Genomic DNA, 24,023 nt, shown 5'->3' with positions numbered 1-24,023 from the left:
GTGATGAAGATAAATGTGCACAAATATTTTCATTTGCCTGGGACAGTATGATATGGTGATATGGTATTTGCTGAATGCAAGTTCTGAATCCTCCGGCATCAGTCCATTTTAGAGAATGATTTTTGATGTACATGTCGCATGAAACTAAACAAAGTTGGAATACCTGTTACCTTGTTTTATGCCTAGATTGATCTTGGCAGTGAGATGAGCGGAGGGTTTGTAGAATAAAACTAGAGAAATCTAGCTGCAATGTACAGGGCATTGGTGAGCCTGCATCAAGAGTATTACTTATAGTTTTGATCCTCTTACCTAAGGGAGGATGCACTTAAATTCAAAGTGGTTTAGAAAAGGTTCACAAAACTAATTTCTGGCATGAGGGGATGATCTTTGGAGAAAAGATTGAGCCTAAAGATGTGCATGGACCCAGAATACAAAAACACTAAGTATTGCCCACAAGCTGAGGTTTTAGCTTCCCCGGTATTACAAAGTATGGGGCTTGCCATGGGACGCTCCAAGTAGTTATACCATGCCATGTCCCTGACCCACGTGGAGATGTTTGTGCAGATAAATATCTCAAACACAACCCAAGTGGTCAGTATGTAGCAAACTTAAGGTCCTGCGGGAAAGGTGCTGGTAGATTTTGTTGCATGATTCCCTGAACAGATTTGTCAAATTCATTTGGCAGAGTGTTTAATTGCTAGACTTGTAAACCAGCGCCAAGACATGGCTTGTCTGGTAGTGAGAAAGGTCATTCCCATCAGATCCTTCCAACATGCCTGGAATCTCACCCCCAAACACACACAAAACAAACAGGGGCTTTGGTTTGCTCTCACAATGGTAACTGAATGCTGATATAGTGACCAATGATGACTGGAACTTTGTCTTAGGTTCTGCCTGGTTTGTAGCACCCAATGAAGTTTAGCTGAGCCACATAAAAGGAGTGCTTCTTCTTCCCCAATGTCCTGTCCTCCTTCCTTTTTGCAGTTCCTCAGCATCCAGCTCACTGTTGTTGCCTACTCTAGATGTGACAGAGAATGCTACGATGATGTGCAGAATCTACTGGAGGCTGCCCCAGATTCAAGTCCAGAAACCACATCTTCAGCAGCCTCATCATCTGCTCTACCACTGCCCTGGTTGAAGCAAGGGTGACATTATATTTCACTCTGTATCAGTCAGGGGTTGCACAATGGCATCGTGAACCATGGGGTTGCAGCGGGTAGTACTTGTCCCACAACAACTAACCTTTCAATGCTCTTGGACACTTGGCATACCAGATATATGAGAGGGCTTCAGGATATAGGAGTCATATCAGGACAGCATGCGTGCACTTCAGAGAAGTAACAGTGATCCCCAATCATGTGGGCATTGATGAATTGGAACCTCTTCCTCTTGATGAATTCTGCAGCATTGTGATATGACCCTCTCAGTGCAACATGTGTGCAATCGATGGCACCCTATGCCTTGTGCTGTTCACCAGCATTTAGTTGCCAATCCCCCGTTGACCTTGAGTGGTGGCTACTTGCCTCCTTAAACCGCTGAAGTCCATGTGCTATGGATAGACCCATAATGTTATTAAGGAGGGAATACCAGGATTTTGGTGAGTGGCTTGGAGAGGAACTTGCAGGTTATGGTTTTCTTATGTATCTGCTGCCTTAGTCCTTCTAGAGGGTAATGGTTGCGGGTTTGGAATGTGCTGTCTAGGGAATCTTGGTAGACTTCTCCAGTGCATCTTATAGGTGATCCATACTGGTTAGATTAGATTAGATTACTTACAGTGTGGAAACAGGCCCTTCGGCCCAACAAGTCCACACCGCCCCGCCGAAGCGCAACCCACCCATACCCCTGCATTTACCCCTTACCTAACACTACGGGCAATTTAGCATGGCCAATTCACCTGACTTGCACATCTTTTGGACTGTGGGAGGAAACCGGAGCACCTGGAGGAAACCCACGCAGACATGGGGAGAATATGCAAACTCCACACAGTCGGTCGCCTGAGGTGGGAATTGAACCCAGGTCTCTGGTGCTGTGAGGCAGCAGTGCTAACCACTATGCCACCATGTTGCCAATTGCTGCTATTGAATGTCAGAAGTGGAGGGAGTGGATATTCATGGAAAGGTAGTCAAGCAGAGGCAGAGTTGCCTTTAGCTTTCACATGAAGAGGTGGAACCATTTCCTCAGTATAAAGTTCCACCCTCTGTTTCCCTCAACTTGTCCTTTGGGAAACTCTGTTGCAAAGAAATTTTGAACCTTAAGTGTGGAGGGACAGATCTATCTATCCTGCAGAAAACTGGGCCCAATATCTTCCAAATGAAAAAGTTGCAAATAATATTGAGCTCAGAAGTTATTATTGAACTGAGTTTGATATTGTGTGAAATATTTTTCAAAAAGTCTAATTGTAGAATTATTCATGATTTTTAAAAAATTTACTCAAATTAGTCACATAACTTTATACATAAACCACTCCTTATATCTGATGTACACTTCCAAGTACGCATCAGAGACTTACTGCAATAATTTGAAAAATCATAGAACATAGAACATTACAGCGCAGTACAGGCCCTCGATGTTGCGCCGACCAGTTATATCACTCTGAAGCCCATCTAACCTACACTATTCCATGTACGTCCATATGCTTGTCCAATGACGACTTAAATGCACTTAAAGTTGGCGAATCTACTACCGTTGCAGGCAAAGCATTCTATACCCTTACTATTCTCTGAGTAAAGAAACTACCTCTGACATCTGTCCTATATTTATCGCTATATTTACCTCAATTTAAAGCTATGCCCCCTCGTGCTCGCTGTCACCATACTTGGAAAGAGGCTCTCCCTGTCCACCCTATCTAACCCTCTGATTATCTTATATGTCTCTATTAAGTCACCTCTCAACCTTCTTCTCTCCAACGAAAACCGCCTCAAGTCCTTCAGCCTTTCCTCATAAGACCTTCTCTCCATACCCGGCAACATCCTAGTATATCTCCTCTGCACCCTTTCCAAAGCTTCCACATCCTTCTTATAATGCGGTGACCAGAACTGTACACAATACTCCAAGTGCGGCCGCACCAGACTTTTGTACAGCTGTAGTATAACCTCATGCTTCCGGAATTTGATCCCTCTATTAATAAAAGCTAAAACATTGTATGCCTTCTTAACAACCCTGTCAACCTGGGTGGCAACTTTCAAGGATCTGTGTACCCAGACACTGAGATCTCTGCTCGTCTACACTACCAAGAATTTTACCATCAGCCCAGTACTTTGCATTCAGATTACTCCGACTAAAGTGAATCACTCACACTTGTCCGCATTAAACTCCATTTGCCACCTCTCAGCCCAGCTCTGCAGCTTATCTATGTCTCTCTGTAACCTACAACATCCTTCGTTACTATCCACAACTCCACTGACCTTAGTGTCATGTGGAATATTGAATTTATCAACCAAAATTAGAAAAATAAGAACAATATTACTCTTTTTTTTCTTTTTAGTTGAAAAGTTTAAAAGTCATGTGGGCCTTTGCCCTAATATATCAGATTACAGAATAGTTGCAGAAGACTCGTTGTGCATCTGTAATAATACCTGTTTTGAAATATAGGTCAGATGCAGAAACAAACATAAATAACTAGCGAGAACACATAGATATTAAAAGTGTTCAAAAATAAAGATGCACGAAGAATAATGAGTCAATCATTAAGTATTCCATTGGAGAAAAAATCAGAAAGATCCACTTCAAAATTAGGATATATCTAGAAAGAAACATGGAGACAATGAACACATGCTATTAAGTTAGTAATCAGAAGTACATGACACCAGGTTACAGTCCAACAGGTTTATTTGAAATCACAAGCTTTCGGATGCAGCTCCTTTGTCAGATGAAGATTTCTAAGTATTTTCAAACATATTAATGACCCTATACACAGTGTTCTGGGTCATTAATATCTGACAGGAAAGTTAAGGGTCCTAACACTGACCCCTGAGACTTCACTAGACTTCACCTGACGAAGGAGTAGTGCTCCAAAAGCTTGTAATTTCAAATAAACCTGTCAGACTATAACCCGGTGTCCTGTGACTTCTGACTTTGTCCACCCCAGTCCAACACTGGCACCTTCTCATCATTAAGTTAATAGACTAGTGCTCAGCACAAGCCACTAAAAAGTATGAGCAAATGTTTAATCATGGAAAACAAGGTTTGGAAAGGAACCTGACACAATCACATCTAGGCATGAAAGTAAGGTGTTAACTACAGAAAAGATATTGGAACTATGAGATCTGATGCATTCAACTGAAAATAGCTGGCAAAGATCCTTACCACATGAATCCCATTGCATTCCAGGATCAAACAACTCTCACAAAGACAGAGAAATGAAGCATCTTTACTGAAACCTTTTAAGAATTCTTCTCCAATTGAAAGAATAAGGGAGAAATTAAAGAAGTCTCCATGTTACAAAACATCACTAACAAATTGACAATATTAAAGCCCACAATTTCGGATTGGAATCTTCTATGAATAATTGAGGAATAATATTAAATTATACAGTATGAAATGCTGGTGGTCGGAGCCTATACAAGGTTAACATCCACATTTGCAAAGCAAGAGGGATTTGAACAACATTCAGACCATAAATTTCAGAAGTGTTGGGAACTTCATAGTTCTTCATAATTCTTGGTGTGTTGGTTGTAAGTGAAAACAGCATGGCGAATTGCTCATGGTTTCTGACTTAAAAGTTTAGTTATTTCAAACATTTTTTCAGATTTTTTGTGTTAAAATAGATTTGCTTCTGCAAGAAAATATTTACTTGTGTATAAAGTACAAGAAACAAATAGTCTTCTCATATTTAAGCTTGATAAACTGATTTCTTAAAGTGTAGTCAAAAGCAGATGTAAACATTGGCATGGTGGCTCAGTGATTAGCACCACTGCCTTACAGTACCAAGGACCCGGGTTCAATTCCAGCCTCAGGTGACTATCTGTATGGAGTTTGCATGTTCTTCCTGTGTCTGTGTTGACTTCCTTTGGGTGCTTGGGCTTCCTCTCACAGTCCAAAGATGTTCAGGTTAGGTGGATTGGCTATGCTAAATTGCCCTAGTGTCCAGGGATGTGCAGGTTAAATGGAATATGTCTTGGAATATGCAAGTTTACAAAGATAAGTTAGAGAGGTGAGTTTGGGTGGGATGCTCTTCGGATGGTTGGTGTGGATTCGATGGGCTGAATGGCCTGCTTCCACACTGTAGGGATTCTTTGATTATTGCATGTTAAATTAAGATATAATAAAGTGTGAACTTTAGAACAGCAAGTGTGTAATAATTATATAACTCATCTCATCATGTGGTAATTGCGTACGTGAAAAATCATTTTACATATTGGTTTAATTGTCTGATGAAGTGTTAATGTGTCAATGTGTAAAGCAAATAGTGAGGTGGATTGCGTTAGGACATTTTTGAATGATGTGAAGACATACTTTATGTTTTTATCTATTCAAGTGATGTATGATAATTGAATAATAGACTATATTTATTTATGACGGCACATTTGATTCCAAGCTCTACAGTTTTAACTGAATAATGTTCAAATGATTCTATGTATAATGTAATGAGGGGTTATCACTTTATAGTTGAGTGAGAAGCAAGTAAGTATTACTTAACATTATATTGTTCTTATTTAAGTTTTTCAATACATTTGACAATTTTGTTTACCACATTTTGATAACTTATCAATTCAGGAGGAACTCTTGAATGTGAAAGAACAGGTGCAGATTGTTGTGGTTGAGAATGAAAAACTTCACAAGCAACTAAGATCAAGAAATGCTCAGGCCACTATGACTGAACCATCTGTCTGTCCTTTATCAGTAAGTCTAATTTCTTGATAAGGTATAAACATTGAATGACATGTTTTTAAGTTTAGTATATTAAGAAAAAGTTAGCTTCTGAAGTTATCTAATTCCTTAGTCATCCATGAAAACTCATCCTGCAAATGGGAGTTTCATCACTAAATTAGTAGAATGAAATATTTTGTTGCTTATGCACTGTGTATAGAAAATGGTATCATGAAGACATGAATCACCCCTGGTGTTATACTCCAAAAAAATACTGTATTTAAACACATCCCAAGTCCACACTTGTATGTGAGAACACTAAACCAAAAATCCCAAAGAGCTGTAGATGCTGGAAATCCAAAACAAAATCAGAAATTGCTAGAAAAACTCAGCAGGTGAGGCAACATCTGTAGAGAAAAGAACAGAGTTAACATTTCAGGATCATTGACCCTTCAAAACTGATTGTAGTTCGGAAGAAGTTGGTATGTATGGTAGAGAAGAGTTTTTTTGGGGTGGGCAGGTGGAATTTCTGAACTCCAACTCCTGAGGTGGGCTGCTCTAAATCTCTCATATTTGTCAGTTAGTTATTGCATTTGTTATTTGGGTTGTTCATGTGCTGGACTTAAAACAATTTTGCATGATAAATTACGATCTCTGGAATCAGAAAAAAATCAAACTGAAAAGCCTGTACTAAAGTTGAAACCTCCTTACTAGAAGGTAACTTGTCTGAGCCATCAATGTGAGGAGGAACTGAGAGTTAATGTATCCATGCTAGGATGCCAAGGACTTTATTTACATGCAGAATTAGACTAGATATCTAGCCTATCTTAATATCACAACAGTATGCATATGTATTTTCTATATACTTTTCCTGAATGCAATTATATGTCGGTTCATAATAGAATATTTTCAACAGAACAAAATTGTATTTGCAAATGGACTCAGATGTAATTTTAAAGATATAAACACTGCAGTAGGGAGTGCTGTAACACTATTGAGTTTATACAAGAATATCAAGTATAAGCAGAAGTAAGTGGCTTCTTTTTCAAGAGCGTATAAAAGTTGAATGTTGCAAGAGCCAGGGAAATAAACTTATAGCATAATAGGATAGAGCAGCAATTGGGACTGACTAGATTCTTCTTCAGACACATTTGCACTGAGTTGCTTGGTTCATGGAGAAAATAAGCTGTAAATTAATGAAGTGTTCTGAAGTTTTTGAGTGACCTTGTACTTAAAACTAAAATTTAGATTGTTTTGCTTTTTTTGTATTCACCTTCATATTTATGCAAGCGTCATAGTCTTCACTATTTTTGAACTAAATTTTATTGTGTGCATATTCTAAAAAGATCTAATTAGTTTGAATATACACAAATGCATTTGGAATTCTCAAGAATTTATTCATTATATCTGAGACCTTTACCATACATTTGCCTGCTGTGTTCCTACTTCGTGCTTTCTAAAATGCCAAGGCACATTTAGAATCAATAAAGTTATATGCCACAGAAAGAGGCAAAATGCCCCTTATGTCTGTTCTGGCACTTTGAAAGAACCGTTCAATTAGCCCTAATTTATTGGTCTTTCCCAAGTAATTATCCAATTCCCAATTTGAAAATTGCTAACAAATCTGATTTCTACCAGTTTCTCTGTGAGTGCATTCCAAATCATAAGGTTTATTTAAATGAAACTTTTTTTTGGTTTGTTTTACAAATGATTTTAAATCTGTGCCCCTGGCTACTAATGTTCGTGCCAGTGGAGACATCCAGTCCTTATTTATTCTAACAAAACTCTTCATAGTGTTGAACAATTCTATTAAAACCTCCCTTAACCATCTCTGCTGATAATTCCTATCTTGTCTAGCATCTCTATGTAACTGAAGTCCCTCATTCCTTGTACCATTCTGGTAAAATTTCCTCAGTATTCTTTCCAAGGCCATAGTTTCTTTCCTGAAGCCTATTTAAACCTGACATGTATATCAATGTAAATTTTCTTTAAATGTTAAGTATTTCCGACGTTTTCCCAATCTTTCCCAGCCAAATTCACAAGTAACTTGTTCGGTGGATCAAAAGGCCATCGAAAGACTGAAAGTGCTGGAACCAGTCTCACTCGCCAAAGACCAAAATCAGTCATCTTTTATTCCAACACAACCAGACAGCAAAACTGTTACAGAAGAAATAAAAAAGTTACAGCTAGAAGTGGTGAGTATATTGTATATAGGTATATGTGGATGCATCTGTGTGTATAAAGTCTATTTAAAAATGAATAATGTTCAACTGCCCTCTAACTGACAGAAGATAATGGAGAGCAACTGAAAGGAGAAAAGATGTTACAGATTTTTCAGCTGTAAACTGTTTGTCAAAATTGGATCAGTGGAGATCTTTCTAATTTAGGGTCAGGTACTCAAAACATGAACTCCTTTCTTCATTTCTCCTATTACAACAAAGGTTCAAAGGTTGAGTCCTGAGAAGACATCTGGGTTTGTTCTCTAAAGTAACATTGAATAGAATACTCTATACTTTTTGAAGTTTATTAGGAGGTGATCTCATTGGCAATTACATGATTCTAAGAGTCTTTGACAGGATAGATTCAGAGACATTACTCCATTTGATAGGGAATCTTGAACTAAGGGTCATAATTTCAGGATACGAGGTCAGCCACTTAACACTAGGCTGAGGAGAAATTTCTTTATTCAAGACTGTGGTGAATCTTTGGAATTTTCTGTGTAGAAGGGTTGTGGATGTTTAGTTATTGAGTACATTCAAGGCTAGATTGATAGACATTGGACTCAAACAACATGAAAAGATGTACAGTCTGACAGGAAGGTGGTGTTGAGACCCATGGCCGACCATAATATTGAATGAAGAGCTTGGTTGAGGGACTGTCTTGCCTACTACTGCTTTTGTTTCATGTATTCCTGTCTTTACAATTGCTGACATAAGTATTCTCATCATTCCATATTTTCTTTTTGTTTCACCTTCTACATTTACAAATTTAACAATATAAACACATACATTCTACATAATATTTGGATATGGTTGTATTTGATTGTTTAACTTGTTATTCTTAGACATAGTGAGATTTTACATGGAGATTTAATAAAAACATAATTGGAAATCTGATATGGAAAAGAGGAACTACTCAGCATGAGTAGCAGTAAACTTCTAAAAAAGGAAAAGTAAACTAAAGATTGTTGGAGGGTTGGATGTTGGGGTTGGGTTTGTCGAAATCCATGATCAGAGTACCCAGAGTATTGGAGATTTTGGTTCCCTTGAGGAGGCGTGTAATTGTATTGGAGGCGGTTCAGAGGAGGTTCACTTGATTGATTCCAGAGAAAAGAGGCTTATATTATGAAGAGAGATTGAGTTGTTTAGGCCTTTACTCTCTGGAGTTTAGAAGAATGAGGGAGATCTAATTGAGATATAGAAGATTCTAAAGGGGATTAACACAGTAGACATCGAAACAATGTTTCTTTGTGGGGCAGTCCAGAATAAGAGGTCATAGTTTTAGGATAAGGGGTAGTAGACTTAAAACAGAAATGAAGAGAAATTGTTTCTCTCAAAGGTTTATGAATCTGTGCAATTACAGTCAGACAGCACGGAAACCGATGGTTCAATCCAACTCGTCTGCAATGATCAGATTCCCCAATCTGACCCAGTCTCATTTGCCAGCATTTGGCCCATATTCCCCTAAACCTATACCTATTAATATACCCATCCAGATGCCTTTTAAATATTGTAATGGTACCCGTTTCCATCACTTCGTCTGGAAGCTTGTTCCATACATGCACTATCTTCTGCGTGAAAAAGTTACTCCTCAGATTCTTTTTAGGTCTTTCCCCACTCACCTTAAATCTATGCCCTCTAATTTTGGTCTCCCCACCCTAGGATAAAGACCCTGGCTATTCACCCTATCCAAGTCCCTCGTGATTTTATAAACCCCATAAAGTTACTCCTCAGCCTCCTATGCTCCAGTCTAAAAAGCCCTACTTAGCTTTCCTCTATAACTCAAACCCTTCAGTCCTGGCAACAACCTTGTAAATCTTATCTGCACTTTCTCAAAGTTTAACCACATCGTTCTTATAGAAGGGTGACCAGAGTTGTAAGAAGTATTCTAAAAGTTGCCTTACCAATGTACTGTACAGCTGCAACATGACATCTCAACTCCTATACTCAGTGTTCTGACCAATGAAAGCAAGCATGCCAAATGCCCCCTTCACCTTCCTCTCTACCTGCGACTTTACTTTCAAGGAACTATGCACCTACAGCCCAAAGTGTCTTTGTTCGGCAGCACTCCCTAGAATCTCTCTAAATTAGACTCCATTTTCTACTCCTTGGTTTGCCTTACCAAAATGGAACACCTCACATCTCTCTAAATTAGACTCCATTTTCTACTCCTTGGCCCATTGGCTGATCTGATCAAGGTCCCATTGTACTGTGAGATAGTCTTCACTGTCTACTATACCACCTATTTTGCTCTCATCTGCAAACATATTTTCCATACTTCCTATGTTCACATGCAAATCATTAAGTATCTATATGACAAAAAGCTGTGGACCCTGCAAAGATCCTTGTGGCACACCGATTGTCACAGGCTCCCAGTCTGAAAACAACTCTCTACCACTACCAGTGATTCCTACCTTCAAGCCAATTTTGTATCCAATTTGTTAGTTCCCCTGGATCCCATTTGATCTAACTAGTCTACCATGCAGAACTTTGTTGAACACTTTGCTGAAGTCTATATGGACAATGTCCATTGCTCTGCCTTCATCAATCTTCTTTGTAACCTCTTCAAAAGACTCAATCAAGTTAGTGAGACATAATTTTCCCATGCACAAAGCCATGTTGACTCTACCTAATCAGTCCTTGCCTTTCTAAATGCACGTAAATCCTGTCCCTCAGTATATCCTCCAACAACTTACCACTACTGAAGTAAGGCTCACTAGTCTATAAGTTCGCTGGCTTTTCCTTACAGTCTTTCATAAATAATGGCATCACATTAGCCAACCTGCTCTCTTCCAGCACCTCACCTGCAGCTGGCGATGAAACAAATATTTCAGCAGGGTACCACAACAGTCTCTTCCCTAGCTTCCCAGAAGTTCTGGGAAATACTTGAACAGAACCTGGGAATTTATCTACTTTTATGTTTTAGGACTTCCTCTTCTGTAATATGAACTCTTTTCAAGACGTCACTATTTATTTCCCCAAGTACAAATTCACTACCCCAGAGAGCAATGGATGCCAGGAAATTGAGTAAATTTAAAATGGAGACGGATTTTTAATTCGTAACAGGTGGAAGGATTATGGGGAGCAGGCAGGAAAATGGAGTTGAGGCTAAGATGAGATCAGTCATGATCATAACAAATGGTGGAGAATGCTTGAGTGGCTGAATTGTCTACTCCTGCTCCAGTTCTTATGTATACCCTGTTTTGTGCAATTATTTAACATCTTGTTAAATTGTGTCTTATATTATAACAAGATTGTATGAATTGTCAAAGTCCAATCTCTAGGTCTAATGCATCACTATCAAGAAATTATGATTTAAGATTTTAAAATTTCTCACAGGTAAGGTGGTTGGATTTCATGGTTGTTCAGTTGATAAAGGTAGTGTGAAATGAGCCTCTGACATGAGGTTTCCAGTTTGATTCTATTACCTCAACTGGAATGACAGCAGGACAATATAATTTGGCTTCAAGATCCCTAAACTGGGGAGGGAATTAAAAAATCAACTAAGGTTCTTGTTCCTGATTTTAGGTAGGTTAGTATAGGCTATGTTTGAAAGTGTATGTTTGTGAATGCTGGTGAGGGTTGGATTAAGCTGAATTACATCTGGGTTTGTATAATTGCTAATGCTTACTGACTAGGCACTTAGGAGGAATTGAGAGGATGATCAATGTCTGTATGTCTGCAGTAGTTATTGCTTTATGAAGGGAGGAAAATCAGTACAAAATAAGATCTTAGGGATATGCTCCCTTCCTTTTAATTGCGGTGTTAAAATTGAAGGTTAACATTTATTCCAAACAGTAACAACTTAAAGGAATAATTACCTCTCTCATTTTCAGGAAAATCTAAATATTCTATACCAAGGAAAGACTGAAACGCTGGAGACTCGGGTTTCATTACTAAGGTAATAATATAAGTTAGTTGCAATAATGTACTCAATATTTGATTTCTATACTGTGGAGCTATCTCGGATTGGTTTTAAAACATACAGAGCAAAAAACACTTAATGCTTAAAAAAGCTTGATCAGATGATTAGAACTACTTCAAGGTTATGTTACTTTATCTGAACTACTTTAAGAATAAAATGTTTATCTCCAAATTCCCTACCAAATCCTTTAACCATCTCAAATACCTCAATTAGGTTGCCCTAAATCTTCTATATTTGAATCTATGAAACCTGTGCCCATAATTTAACTTTTTTTAGCTTGTATTGCTCTGGTGAATCTGTGCTGCACTTACTTCAAGGTCAGTAGATCTTCCTGAAGTACATTACTAGGAACTGGATGCAGTACTACAGTTCCATACAACTGCAGGATAATTTCCATTCCTTTGTATTCTGGCCAGTTCAAGATAATAAGATTTCATTGCACGTTTTTGTGTATCTGTCCACTGGGTTTTAATAATTCCTGTAATTCTTTCAACAGTGTCCAGCTTCTCATCTTTTAGAAAGAAATCTGATTACTCTTTCTTGGATCCAACCTGAATAATCTTGTACTTTCTCGCATTGATTTGTCTGCTACAGTATTGTTTGATTTTTATTTGGTAATGGTAAGCATATTTGTGCAGCAAATTCCTAAGCTCAGTTGATTTAACAAAAATATTTCATGTTTTATGATTTTTCATGTTTTAGTAATATTTTTGATTTTCTTCAGTATCACTGACTTGATTGTGAGCCATTGTGCTATAGAAGAAACCACCCCATTTTATGTATTCCTGTAACTATGTCCTTATTCACACTCTTCTCACTTCTATGAGAGATGTAAACAGCTAATCAACCTATTGATGTTCTACATAGGTGCTGAATAAGCACTTGACAGACACCTTATTGGTTTTGCAATTCATTCTATTAGGATATATTTGAGAAACTATTTATAAGATTGATTTCTGTTACCCTTTCTCACACTTTTCTCTCACGAATGAAAAGATTACGATTGTCTACTGGAAAGTTGCCTGTTTGGTATGAGAATAAATAAATTGATTTGTGCTACTTGCATGGTCCAAACATGGAACAATCCTTTTATTATAAAACAAAGAACAGTGAATGCTGTAGATCTGAAACAAAAACAGAAATTGCTGCTGAAACTCAGCAGGTTTGGCCGTATCCTTGGAGGGAAATCAGAGTTAACATTTCAGGTTGAGTGTCCCATCCTCTCAACAGGTCACTTGACCCAAAATGCTAACTCTGATTTCTCTCTGCAGATGCTGCCAAAGTTAACTTTGAGTCCAGTAACTCTTCATCAGAACTGATAGCATCTAGGAAGAGGTGGTATTTATGCAGAAGATGAGGTTGGGGATACAGGGAGAGAAGTGAGTGGAAAGATGGTGATGAAACCCAAATAGATATGATAGGAATGGGCAAAAAAGAAATTATTGATAGTAGATCAGATCAGAAGGGAAGCTGAATAAATGATAAAGAGAGCTAAGGTAGGAAAGAATGTGATAATAATTCAAAGATTGGTGATTCAAAGATGGGTTAGCTATACTAAAAACAACTCATGTCATGACAGAAATGGGTTTGGGGGTAAGTTTTAAAAAGAAAGGATGGAGCTAGGCCCTATAATTATTTTCCATCACCACTAGTGGGATGCCACGACCAGACAGACATTCCCCTCCTCTCCTTTGTCAACATTCCACAGGGATCGGATGCCTTCTGGGAGTCCCCCGGTCCACTCCTCCTCTATTCCTAACATCTTCCAAAGGCACCTTCCCAGGTAATCACATAAATTTTAGCACCTGCTCAATTACCTCCTTATTCTTATATAAGGCCCCACACATACCTTCCAGGTGAAGCAGCGATTTACCTGCACTTCATTCAATCTAGTCTGGTGTATTTCCTGTTCGCAGAGTGGTCTCCTCTGCATTGAGAGCACAAAACACACATTGGGACACTGCTTTTGGAACACCTACATTCTGTCTGTAAAGATGACCCTGAGCTTCTAATTGCCTGCCTCTTCAACACCCTGCTGTGTTCCTATGCTGAAATTTCTGACACAGGCCTGCTGCAGTGATCCAGCGAGCTTCAGCACAAACTGGAAAAACAGCATCTTGTTTTCCACTTGGGGACCCTGCAGTGGACTCAGCATCGAGTTCAAGAACTTTAGAGCCTGATCCCATCCTTCCATGTTTTTTACCCACTCCACTCACTCTCAGGCTATTATCACTTATTCAGCTTCTCAACTGTCATGGCTTACTATCAATAATCTTTTCATTTGCCTGCCCTTTTAATATATCTCTCTCAGGTCCATCTCTACCTATCTATTTTTCTTTTCCACTGGGAAAATGTAAAAATATTAATTTTGACATGAAGAATAAAAAAGATACTTAATATTTAAATGCTGAGAGATTTCAGTATTCTGACGGATCTGAATGCATGTATTACAAAATGTTTGTGTATAAGTACAACAAGTAATAAGGAAAGCTAATAAAATGTTATAATTTATTGATAAGGGAATTGAATATGTGGGTGGGGAAGATATGCTTCAGTTTTATAGGGCATTGGAGAGCCCACATGTGAAGTACTGTGTATAGTATTTAAGTAAGAGTGTAAGTATGTTGAAAGCAGTCAAAAGAAGATTTGCCAGACTAATATCTGGAATGGCTCATGAGTATTATATAGCTTGGATTGGCTAAACTTGTATTGGCTGGATTTTAGAAGAGTAATAGACATGGGGTATGACCTATAGGAAGATATGAGGTTTCTAAGAGCTGGTACTCAGCCTTTGCATGGTCAAGGTCAAGGTCAGTAAGCCAGACAACAACAGCACCTTGTTGACAGGTTTAATTGCAAAGTCAGGATTGGATCTAAGCGCATGGAGTACACCCTGTTCAGAGGATGTTAGGTTAGAATGGGTGAGGAGAGCAGAGAAATTAAGACCATTGTTATGATTACAGTTCTTAATGAATAAGTCAAGTGAAGTTAAGAGACCAGAGGAAGGTGGAGGAGAATGTTGGATGCTGATCAACGAGTCTATTGTACAAGGAGAGGACTCCTGTCCACAGAAAGGGGTACAAATGCAAAGGCAAAGGATGAAGAGTTTGACGTCATGTCATGTCCGTACAGATCATTCAGCATCAGAGAACAGAAGGTCAGAAGGTATGGTAAATTTCTAACAAGAGTTGGGTTAGAAGAAGGGATGGATTCAGAGGGAAGAGGAGGAGTGGAATGTTCCAGAAGAGCATGGGTACTTTTGAATGGTTGCAACATTCTCTCTGCTTCTTACTGAATCAAATCCCTTGGTGAGCTACATGTATGCAATGAAGACTCCCTGATGCTGTTTGCAACATTTTCCTTGGGTTCATCTAGCAATAAAGACAATGTTGGAGGTTCTTCTGAAGGGTCCAAAGCCACACTGTCTCTGGGAGGATATGCTCAGCCACAGGGAGTAGACAATTCTGAAGAATGAATGTCTTAAGGATTCTGAAGAAGGTCTCTGGACCCAAAACATTGACTTTGCTTTCTTTCAGATGTTGCCTGACCTACTGAGTTTCTCCTGCAATGTCTGTTTGTTTCAGACTTTAAGCATCTGCTGTTCTTTATTTTTTGTTTTAGTCAGTCAGCTTGATGCCCATCATGCAAAGCTATGGAATCAATCATTTAAGGAGATTTAGAACTGGCACTTGAGAAAATCTCAAGGTGACCAGGAAGAGTCAGTATGATTGTTAACCAATTTATTAGAATTCTTTGAAGGAGCAACGTGCTATGGGGAGAAAGGAACCCATTGATGTACGATAGATGGATTTGCCAGAGGCAATCGAAAAGATTCCACATTAAGACTATTGCGCAAATTAGGAGCTCGTGGTATAGGAGATAATATACTAGAATACATAGAAATTTGGCAGAAATCATTGGGGACCTAGCGAAAATCCAGACACTGGGAGAATGTGCAAATTCCACACAGGCAGTTGCCCAAAGCTGGAATCAAATCCAGGTCCCTAGTGCTGTGAGGCAGCAGTGCAAACTGCTGAGCCACCATCCCACCCAAAGAGGAAAACTGTAGAACTCCAAGAAATCTGTTTTTTCTAGTTTCCGAGTCATAGTAGTTAATATGCAGATACAACACATAATCAGGAATGCTAATGGGTTACTCGTCTTTATTAAGAGAGTATTAGACATAAAAGTAATGAAATTATACTTCAGTTATGGGGTATTGGTGAGGTCATATCTTGAATACTGCTTGCAGGCTTGCTCATCTTATTTAAGGAAGAATGTAAATGGATTGGAGGTGGTTCAGAGGAGCTTTACTACATTGATACCTTGAGTAAGCAGGCGGTCTACTGAGGCAAAATATTTGACAGGATGGGCTTGTTTTCATTAGAGTTAGAAGAGTGAGTGGTTGATCTGTTTGAAATATATTGGATCTGAATGGTCTTGACAATATGGACATGGCAAGGATGTTAACTGTTGCAAGTTAGTCCAGAACTCGGAGACTTTATTGTTAAAGTAAGGGGTTACTGTAAGAGATACAGGGAAATTCTTTCTGAGAACTGTGTAACTTTGGAATACTGCATCAGAGGTGGTGGAAATGGGTTTTTTGAATATTTTTAAGACAGTGGTAGACAGATTCATGTTAGGTAAGGGAATAAAAGGTTATCAAAGAGAGATGAGAATGTAGAATTTGGAACACAAAAAAGTTTGTCCATAATCGTATTGAATGTCAGAGCAGACGTCAAGGGCTGAATAGCATCTTATTGTACCCATTTGGACTGCATTGACATCCTTTGGGAGATGTCTTTTAGGAAATCTCGCTATTCCTAATTGGTCTGACCTACAGATGACTCCAGATCCACAGTATTGTAGTTACTGAGATGGCCTCTGAAATGTCATAGAAAACCACTCCGTTCAATTAAGCATCAACCACATTGCCGAGGATATGGAATCACATGTAGACCTGAACATTAAGGATTGCACAGTTCGTTCCCTGGGAGCATTAGTCAACCATATGGGTTTTTAAATGCCAAACTATAGTGTTACATGTCTGCCATTAGGCTAGCACTTAACTCTAGATTTTTATTGAAGTCAACTTTCATCATCCGCTGTGGTGAGATTTGAATCCATGCCCCTCGAGCATCACCCTAGATTTTTGAATTACTACTCCAGTGATATTACCATTTCCCTTCCTTGAAATAATAAATCAAGAGACACCATTCCATGATGGCCTTGGTGACTTCAAAAAAAGCTCTGCATAACTTGAGGGTCAACATATTGTTGAATCTTGCAGGCTTCCTCTTCCTACCACGTGTCCTTTATCTTCCAGATTTGTCTTTGGGAAACAGCTAGAATACTGTCTCCTTAACCTGCAGCTTTAGGTTGTTGTTCCATGTAATGAAAGCTCTTTGTATTGGTTCTAGGAGATCATATGTTTCAGTCTTCTTTTCACTGAATCAATCTTAGTGACAATGATGCTTGAATCCAATGGGCACAATTATCTTTATGCAGCTGCCTTTATTTGATCACATAGTTCTGAAATTGAGTTGGATAAGTGATGATTTTTCATACTGGTCATAAACTGCATATGGAATTCCCCTCTTTGGTGGGACTACTTTTGAGGTTGAGAGAGTGATCTTCTTGGCTGTTTGGACATTGTAGTCCCTTAGTGTTGTGCAGAGGTTCATCATCATCTTGAACACGTCTTCGATCTGTCCAGCCAGCATTAACCCCCCAACATAGATAAGTGATATAGACATCAGTTAGATATTTGACCTGCACAGTTTTGTAATCCAGGAGGTACTAAAACTTTGATCTGGGATGCTTCCATGTGTTGTATCTGAGTAAATATTGTTGCTGTGTCGAGAGATTTTATAGATCATTAAATTAATGCTTCCAACTTCTTGCAACAGGAAGGTGATGAATGAAAGCCCCATCTAGAGCCTGTTCAGGACTTTGCCAGATGCTTTTGTTATTAACTCTTTCATCTGATAGTTAAAATCTACAGAATTCATCATTTACAAAGCAAACCAATAGATTACTTTTAAAAATGCTGGTTGACCATTACATAATTTAGTCAATAGAATTCTTCACAATACCATTTCTGTGCTTAATTGTGCTTTATAGTTTTTGCTTGTTGATAATTACATTGCATTATTTTACTTCCTCCTGTATTTATTCTTACTCATCAGTGAATGTAATTGTTAAAAGATTTCCTTATTTGTGATACTTTAGAAAAGATCTGTCTGAATCTCAAAAGGAATGTCAACAGCTGGAAGAACGATTAAAGGTTCAAGAATCTTTGCTTACAATAGACAGTTCAGAACGTGTTGCCGGTCTGTGTGTGAAATGTGCCCAGCATGAGGCTGTTCTGGCCCGGACCCATAGTGATGTAGAGATGAAGGCGGTTGAAAGATTAAGGAAGTAAGTTCATTTTAAATAATGTGAGACGGTCATTTGTTTTCTTTTTGGTTAAATACCAGCATTTAAATACCAGCATCTGTCGCTGTACATCTGAGAAAATAGCAACTATGTGGAATCAAAGAATAGTTTTGGAAACAAAATTTATATAAGACAATGAGAAACAGAAGTGGGATACTTAACCTATCAAGCTGGTACCATCATTCAATAAGGTGATGGCTGATCTGCCTCACCTTCAATTCTTCTTTCATGCCAGCCCCTCATAGCCTTGATATTTCAAAAACCTGTCTACCTCTTTAAAAACTTCAGTAGCTTCCACAACACTCTGGAATAGGGAATTCCAGATATTCATCCTCTGGGAGAACAAATTCCTTTACATCTCAGCTTTAAATATACATCCCTTTATTGTGTATCTATGCCCCCTAGTTTGATGTTCCCCCACTAGAGGAAACGACTTCTCAACATCTATCCTGTCAAGTCTCCTCAAAATATTGTATGTCTGAATAAAATCACTCCTCGTTCCTCTAAACTGACAAATAAAGGTCTAAACTGTTCAATAAAAGCAAAATACTGCAGCTGCTGGAAATCTGAAGTACAAACAACAAAAGTGCCTGATAAACTCCGCATACAGGCAGCATATATAGAGACACAGTTAACATTTTGAGTTCATGATTACTACTTCACAGTTGAAGCTTTCTGTTTTTATGCCTAACCAGTTTAGAAATCTTGAGAAGTTAATCTCTTAATCCCAGGATTTAGCCTAGCAAGTCTGTTTTGAGTTGCTTCCAATGCAGTTTTTAAAATATGGGTCCCAAAACTGTACACGGTAATCCAGGTGTGGCCTTATCAACACTACAGCTCCATTTCCCTTTATCCGAAATGCTCGGGACCAGCTGCTTTGTGGAAATCGGAATTTTGTGGTTTTCGGAACTAATGTAGCGCCCCCTGTAGGGACAGGGCAGCAACCCATAATCAAACAAAAATACTGTACTGCAGCAAAAACATATGAATACTCACACTAAGTGGGATAAATAAAGACTAGAAATATTGCTACATTTTATAGAGTACTGATAAATGAAATACATTGACCATAAATATTCAAAACATTTTATTTTCATAAAAAACATTACAAGAGAAACATACGAGAAAATTTAAACGTACAAAGCTTATTTAAAGAGTAACATATCGACCAATATATTGACTATAAATATTCAACAACATTTTATTTCCATTTAAAAAATTACAAGAAAATCATTTGGGAAAACTTAAACGTACAAAGCTTATTTATAGAGTAATATATACAAATTCATGAAATACATTGACTACAAATATTCAACAACATTTTATTTCCATAAAACAATTTGGTAAAACTTAAACGTACGCTTTTAAAAGCTTCTTCAAGTGTCATCTGTCTCATTAACATAGGTTTTTGTCCAAGCAATCTCTCTTTAATTAAGTAAATTGCCATAATCTCTTGCTCACTGATAAATTAACATTGTTCAAGGCCAGCAATTAACTGATCACACATTTTCACCATATCATCAATGGGGACTTTTTCAACTGTGTTTACTAACTCATCATCATCATCATCACGGCTATCCTCATGCTTATCTGTACGGGAACCCATATTTAAAACCATTTCAGCAATGTTCCCATCGCTAAAGGAACACACAACAGGCACATCATTCTCAATGTTCAGCATTTCTTTGATGTCAGCTTCATGTAATTTATTACACTTTCGTCCGATAAGTTTTGTGTGTAAGTAACCAGGCTTGCTATCATATTTTTCTCTTCAGTGACATGACTCCTCATCTGCAGGTTCACTTACAAGAAATATCATTGTAGGCCAGAGTCTGTGCCAAACATTTGTTAATGTTGCTTTATCAACATCATTCTGAGCATTGGCAACTGCGTAAATGGCATCCTTAAGACTAAACTCTTTCAGGAAGTTTTGAATTCCTACCTCTCTGTTGACCAACAAGCATAATGTTTAAAAAATAGTCTTTATACTAACTCTTCATGGAGCTTAAAATTCCTTGGTCACAAGGCTGTAAGACCAATGTCACATTCGGAGGCAAGTAAATGCCTAAAACATTACTTTTCACAAGCTGTTTGGCAGGGGGATGTGCGGAGCAGTTGTTTAGGAACAATAAAATTTTACACTTTTCTTCCAGTCCAGCTTGTCTGCTGGAGCTGAGCTCAGGCCGCTGGTACGAAGTGTTTACTGAACTAGTCGGAAAAAATTTCTCGGGTTACCCATGCTTTCTTGTTTGCACAATAATGCACAGGCAAATTACATACACCTTTAAAACATCTCCGATGTTTGCTTTTCCCAATCACTGCCACTTTCACCTTGTATGTGCCTGCAGTATTGACATACCCAAGAATAGTTAATCTTTCCTTAGTTTCCTTAAAACCTATTGGTGCTCTCTCATTAGTCGTTGCAAATGTTTTTCTTGGGACATAGCACCAGTAGAGAGCTGTTTCATCAGCATTGTAGATTTGTGCAAGACTAAGGCTTTTGTCAGATATCAGCTTGGCAAATTCACCAACATAATTTTCAGCTGCTTCATGGTCAGCAGAAGCCTTTTTGCCACAGATTTTCAGGTATTTCACCGCATTATGCTTCTGAAATTTCTGCAGCCAACCTTCTGAATAATGACATTTATCTTTAATGTTCAGTTCTTTGTGATATTTTCTAGCTTGTTTCATGACCATCAAACCAGTCAGTGGTATACGTTCACTTCTTCGTTGTCTAATCCACTCCATCAACACATGGTTAAGATCTTCATTTTTTGCCTTATGCAGTGTTTTCCTATTCTTCATTAGTTGATGGTCATCACTGTCACCATAAAACTTCAGTAACTCGTCTTTTTGTTTCTTCAAATCATAGACAGTGGTAGTTCCGACACCATATTCTTCAGTAAGGTACTGGACAGCCACACCATGATCAAGCTTCTGCAATACTTCTACTTTCTGCATTACTGATAATGACAGATGCTTCCTTTTCTTTATATTATTGTTAGCCATAGATGTACCTGCACCTCTTTTTGACATTTTCACTCTAAAATTAAACAATTTAACACGTAAAAAACAATACACAACTGACGCTTCCAAATGCTGGGCTATGCTGCCACATGGGTCGAGTGGGTGCGGCCTTCGCCTGCCAAGAAAACCCCGTTAGGTTACGCAGACATGACTGACGCTGCATGAAATCCTTCAGTTTTCGGAGCTTTTCGGTTTTCAGATTCTCTGATAAAGGGATATGTACCTGTATCAACATTTATCACCCAATCTCTAATTTTAAACTTAACCCCCTTGCAATAAATGCCAAAATTCATTTTGCCTTCTTAATTATTTGTTGTACCTGCACACTAACCTTTTTATGTTTTATGCACAAGTACACCCATATATTCTGTGCTGCACTTTATTTAGAGTCTCACTCCATTTAAGTAACCTTCCTTTTGATTTGTCCTACCAAAATGCATGACTTCTCACTTAAACTCCATGTTTTTTGCCTGCTCACTCAACTATCTATATCCTTTTGCAGATTCCTCATCACAATATGCACCCCCCACCCCACCCCCAGCTTATTTTATAGTGTTCTTCACCAAGAAGACAGATGAAAAATAGTGGTTTAGGTTATCTGCCACTTCCCTGTTCCCCATTAATAATTCCCAAGTTAGATCCTTCATGTGTCTCACACTTCCTTAGGCTATTCTTTTCCTTTTTACACATACATAGGAGCACTTTCTGTTTGTTTTTATATTTCTTGCCAATTAACTTTCAAACTTTCTTCCTCTGTAGTAACTTCTTTAAAAAACTCAATTAGCTGGCTAACACTAGTTTTTGTCACTTTGTATGCTTTTTTTGACTAGATATTCTCCTCATCAATCTTTTGTTAACCACGGGTGGCTCATCCTCCTCGAGTGCTTCGTTTTTACTGGAATAAATTGTTGCTGTGTTATGAAATATCTGTTTAACTGTCTGACCTGCTCAGTGACTGACTTTCTCCTTGGTCTATTTTTATAGCCTGTGTTAGATATCTCTTTCGTCATACCTCTGTAATTGTTCTTATTTAAGTGATGATAAAGGTTTGAGATCTGAGTTACTCTCCTTCAAACTAAATTTGTAAGTCTACTCTGTTGTGATCGCTACTAACTGGAGGATCTTTCAGAAGATAATTTCTTAATTATCCGATCTAATTGCTCATTACTAAATCTTAAAAATCTCTGTTACTAGGTAGGTTCTGCAGTGTACTGCTCGAAGAAAAATCCCTGATGTACTCTACTAATTCATCTTCTATGTTAGCCTTGTCTACCTAATTTATCCAGTCAATATATGATTAAAATAACCCATGACTATTACAGTGCCCTTCTTAGATACTTCCATTATTTCTTGATTAATGCTTTGTGTTAGTGAGGCAATTCCTCAGGAGCCTTTAGAGGACTCCCACTCATGACTTCATTGCTTTGTTATTCCGTGTTTTCAACAAAACCAATTCCACATCATGATCTAATGCACCAATATCACAACTTACCAATGCACTGATAACATTTTTTTAACAAAGTTTATCACATCTCTTTTCCCTTTTCGCTTATTCTTCCAGAAAATTCAATACTTTTAAACATTGAATCCCAGACTTGGTCACCATGCATAACATCTCTGTAATAGCAATCAAATCATATTCATTTATTTCTATTTATGCTGTCAACTCATCTATTTTCTTAAATATACTGCATACATTTAGATAAAGAGCCTTAAGCTTTGACTTTTTACCACTATTACCACAATCAAACTTTCCTCCCCCAAGTCATTTGTTTAAATTCCTTTCTATAACTCCATAGTACTATAGGACTATATAATTTTCTGGGAACTAGTTCCCAACATGGTTCAAATGTACCAAAGGAACAGCAGTATGATTTCCTCAGTATTGCTGGCAGTCTCCCATGAATCAGAACCCATTTCTACCACATTAATCTTTGAGCCACAATTTAATGCAAAGAATAATAGAATTTTGGAGCACTCACCAACAACACAATTAATGATGGCAAATTTGATTCTGAATTCTTTTTTAGTTAGCTAAGAATATCAACAGATGATAAAAAGTGGATTCTAAATTAGCAGTGAACTAATACGTGGAGCATGGGCCCTGAGAGGTTGAATAGACTTTACCCATTCTGAATATTCCAGTGTCTCTAGAATAGCTATAAATTTTCTAAACTTTGCTATGAAAATATTTTGGATATTACATAAACTAAATCATGCCTCAGAAGCCTGCATTCTCTTGAGCATCAGAACCTAGATGTTGTGTTTCATGATTTCGACTGGTTTTTTGCTTCCCAGGTTACAAACTTCTTTACCTTCAAATCTGTCCAAAACCTTCCTACACACTCCAACGAAGATTCTCTCCAGTGCAGTGCAAATGAGAGCTTGATTCCTCTACTTTGGCTCAGATGTGCCATGTATTCCCTTTCTCCATCAGCATTCATTGGTGAGCCTGCAATTAGCAGGCCTAAGTATTGTTGAATTCTGCTGCTGTTCCCCTTAGCCTTACTTGTTTGTCTCAAAGCTGAGCCCCTCACCTACGTCTTCACTCACCTCACCTAACATCTTCCACTGGTTTTCAGTATCTACCATTGCTTCTGTGAATT

At 38.1% G+C, this 24,023-nt stretch overlaps 1 protein-coding gene across 1 annotated transcript in view; it reads left to right on the top strand.

Annotated features, from left to right (window-relative positions):
• sdccag8 (SHH signaling and ciliogenesis regulator sdccag8) overlaps positions 1–24,023 on the top strand; it is a 357,014-nt gene that overhangs the window by 32,331 nt on the left and 300,660 nt on the right. Inside the window, 4 exon segments of the mRNA XM_072580466.1 lie at positions 5,716–5,841; positions 7,839–8,003; positions 11,864–11,928; positions 18,184–18,372. Of these exon segments, the coding sequence (XP_072436567.1) occupies positions 5,716–5,841; positions 7,839–8,003; positions 11,864–11,928; positions 18,184–18,372 (545 nt within the window).

This window comes from Chiloscyllium punctatum, chromosome 11, assembly GCF_047496795.1.
Source record: "Chiloscyllium punctatum isolate Juve2018m chromosome 11, sChiPun1.3, whole genome shotgun sequence".
NCBI lineage: Eukaryota > Metazoa > Chordata > Chondrichthyes > Orectolobiformes > Hemiscylliidae > Chiloscyllium > Chiloscyllium punctatum.
Note: the sequence above shows the minus strand (reverse complement) of the source record. Positions and strands in the feature narration are given on the sequence as shown.